Here is a 3,365-nt window from a genome sequence, read left to right on the forward strand (position 1 = left end):
TGAGGGGAGGGGGGCGAGGCGGGCGAGCCCCGGGAGCGGGATTGGGCGGGCGCAGAGGGACGTTCCGAGCCTTTGCCCTCTTCTGCTGAAACGGAACTGCTTTGTTTTCTGCCTGCGCATCGTCCGGTGCCCCCGGCTGAGGATCCCCGTTGATAACGGCCTGCGCTTTGCGGTGCCCCGTGTGGCTCTGCAGTGCTCTGAGAAGTAATCTCGGTAATCCTGGGCCATCTGGCCACCTCCTCGGTAATCTGTTTTTAATCTGATTTTAACTCTTGCGGAACCTGCTAGTGCTTGGCAGAAAACCTTAAAGCCCTGCTTTATCCATCCATTGCTTGGGGTGTCTGTCAAAAACGTGTTGATAGGGCTGACTGGTAGAGTCCTGCAGAGGTAAGGATGAGCCCAAATCAACTTACTTTATTAAAATTGCTTTTTTTTTCCTTTTTCATGAATCTTTATGGACACTTAAATGTAGTTCATGCATCACAGGTCCACAGCCCTATATCTCACTGTAGTGGCACTCTTTGCCCCTCACCCAAGAAAGAATAGTAATTCTCAGGCATTTCCCATCAGGATGAGATTGTTATGCATTTAAAGTGGGATCTTGTGCTGCATATTTGAATAAGAGAGACATTTTTTATTTTGCTGACTTATTTATTTTCTAGAACATCATGACTGCTTTGGATGACAAACTGCTTGGTGAGAAGCTCCAGTATTATTACAGCAGTAGTGAGGGTGAGGACGAAGACAGCGAGAAAGAAGATAAAGAAGGGGACAGCACCGTTCCTGAAAGCGTTGGGGAAGTAGAGCTTAGCAGCGATGGCAGTGCAGTCAACACAGGTATCATCATATCAAACTAATTGTTTTGTGAATACGTTGTTTATTGGAAGATTCGTGCGTTTTTCTAATTTTTTTTTAAATGAAAGTCCAGTTTTTATGCATACTCGTGTCAGAGATTGATCATTTCCTAGCTATAGTCTAACCGTGTTTTAATAGCTGGTTCTTTATTTTAATGTTTGACTTCTTCTCTGAGAGACTTCAGCATTATATGTAAAGCAGTTGGGCTTGGTATACAAAGCTGATTTGTACAATTTGATTGATAACGTGTAAATTTCTTTCTTGTAAGCCATGCAGTTATTAACCACTAACAGATAGGTGCTTTGGGTCAGTTAGGAGAGTAGCCTAGTTAATAAGGTTTAGTCTTCTTAGAAAAACAGACATAAGCTGAGGGACATGGCAATGGCAAGTTGCATCTTTTGTTTCGTTTCAACATTTTGCATAGTATACAGAAAGTTTATGACAGGGCCACTATTTTACTGCTGACTTATAATTTATTACTTGAATTTTAAATGATAGGTGTAGTTCTATTGCCTTTTTATACCAAATGCCTTTATATTCAATTTCAGGACCCAAAGGAGTCATTAATGACTGGCGAAGATTTAAACAACTGGAAACTGAACAGCGGCAGGAGCAGTGCAGAGAAATGGAGCGACTCATTAAAAAGCTATCTATGACATGCAGATCTCACTTGGATGATGAGGCCGATAAGCAGAACCAGAAGGAGCTTCAGGAAAAAATCAATGGAAAGGTAGCATGGCACAAAGGAATTAAAATGCCGCTTAAATGTTTAATATTTTAAGTTTTATCATTTGTGTATGTGAAGCAGGTAGGAATCCTTGTTCTAAATGAAAAAGCAGCTACAGTTATGTCAGGCCCAGTATCCAAATCAGCGCTCATACCTTAGTGAAAGCACATGGCCACTGTTAAGCTGAATTAAGGTGGGAGCACAGAGCAGCCACTTGTGTTATTAACGCAGCCTGTGGAAACTAGAATACCTGAGCCTGAAATCGCTGTTCCCACTGGCCATGGTTTCTAATTAGATCAAAATGGAGTGTAACACAGAGGGTGCTTGAGCCTTTATGGGTTGCACTTTGCTGTTATTAAAGATGAGTGACCTACATTAATCCTCTTGATTTAAATTCTCGTTATATAAGTGACCCATATAGTGGTGCAGATCTCTTTTTCATTTATCTTTGTATGTGTTTCTTAGATGACATTACAAGAATATAACATGATTCACAATGATGAAGATGATGAGGAATTTTTACAGCGATACAGGAAGCAGCGAATGGAGGAGATGAGACAGCAGTTGTACAGTGGGCAGCAATTTAAACAGGTTTTTGAGATTAGCAGTGGAGAAGCGTTTTTGGACACGGTTGATAAGGAGCATAAGAGCACGCTGATCATGATCCATATTTATGAAGATGATATCCCCGGCACTGAAGCCCTGAATGGCTGCATGATCTGCCTGGCTGCTGAGTATCCAGCGGTTAAATTCTGCAGAGTAAAGAGTTCGCTCATCGGTGCAAGCGCTCGCTTTACCAGTAACGCGCTGCCAGCGTTGCTGATCTATAAGGCAGGTGAGCTCATTGGCAATTTTGTGCGAATCACTGACCAGCTTGGAGAAGATTTTTTTGCTGTAGACCTGGAGGCTTTTCTGCAGGAATGTGGTTTGCTTCCAGAAAAAGACCTGGTGCTCCTGACTTCCATACGTAACGCATCTGCGTGTTACAGTGAAGACAGCGATCTGGAAATAGACTGAACCACTTACACCAAGGGCCAGTAGGTGTAGTTGTACTGTGGGATATTCTTGTGCCAGGGACAGTTCCCTTTCTTCCATAGCACGGGTATGTGTTCTTCCCCTTCATGCACTTTGTCTTTTGATCATTAAAAATTTGTTTAAAATAACATAAGGTATTCCTAACACTTTCTTAAATTAATTCAGTAAAGTGAATTTGTGTGTTCACTTACAAATAATAACAGCCCCTGACTTTGTCTAAAGAATTACTTTTCAGCTAGAGAGAGTTCTTCTTCATTCAACCTTGCTTGAGACTTCCATGATAAAATCTTTCAATTACAGCTCTCAGTACATTCTTGGGTTTTAAAATATGCTGCCTTAGAGTTCATAGTAGTCACTTCATCAGGAAATGATCTCTGCCTCTTAAGAGAGAGACTGTCTATTACAAGGAGCTCCAACATGTGTGCTGAATAGCATCAAGGAGAATTTTGTTGGCAAAATGCAGAGTTGTGACTTGAATAACCTCAGAATTTCATATATCTAAAATTACTAAATCAGTACTAAAGTTCATTTCTGTTTGTGTTCGTGTTATCTGCCTCAGCTGGGCCATCAGCTGTAGTCTGAACATTAATAACCCTGGACCTGACAGATGACTGGGTGGCTTTGTGGGAAAGCAGCCTTGAGCCAACAGACCAGGTCATGAACACAGGTGTCCGGTAGCCGGCCCATTTTTTCACAGCTGATTCCCTCATCTGAAGCTCAGTGTTCAGCTTCTGCACAGGGTTCAGCA

General features: G+C 42.0%; 1 protein-coding gene across 1 annotated transcript; it reads left to right on the forward strand.

The window, feature by feature from the left end:
- Positions 1-668: 668 nt before the first annotated feature.
- Positions 669-2,763, forward strand: PDCL (phosducin-like). The gene is made up of 3 exons (XM_010194971.1): positions 669-837; positions 1,404-1,585; positions 2,048-2,763. Exons 1-3 carry the CDS (start codon positions 669-671, stop codon positions 2,597-2,599), a joined length of 903 nt encoding a protein of 300 aa, XP_010193273.1. The 3' UTR covers positions 2,600-2,763.
- The last annotated feature ends 602 nt before the right edge of the window (positions 2,764-3,365 follow it).

Source organism: Mesitornis unicolor, unplaced genomic scaffold (assembly GCF_000695765.1).
Source record: "Mesitornis unicolor isolate BGI_N332 unplaced genomic scaffold, ASM69576v1 scaffold39501, whole genome shotgun sequence".
Taxonomy (NCBI): domain Eukaryota; kingdom Metazoa; phylum Chordata; class Aves; order Mesitornithiformes; family Mesitornithidae; genus Mesitornis; species Mesitornis unicolor.

Coding starts and splice junctions, on each gene's coding strand:
- PDCL (XM_010194971.1), top strand. CDS start 669: ATGACTGCTTTGGATGACAAACTGCTTGGTGAGAAGCTCCAGTATTAT. Junction 838..1,403: donor TGGCAGTGCAGTCAACACAG/GTATCATCATAT, acceptor ATTCAATTTCAG/GACCCAAAGGAGTCATTAAT. Junction 1,586..2,047: donor AGGAAAAAATCAATGGAAAG/GTAGCATGGCAC, acceptor TGTGTTTCTTAG/ATGACATTACAAGAATATAA.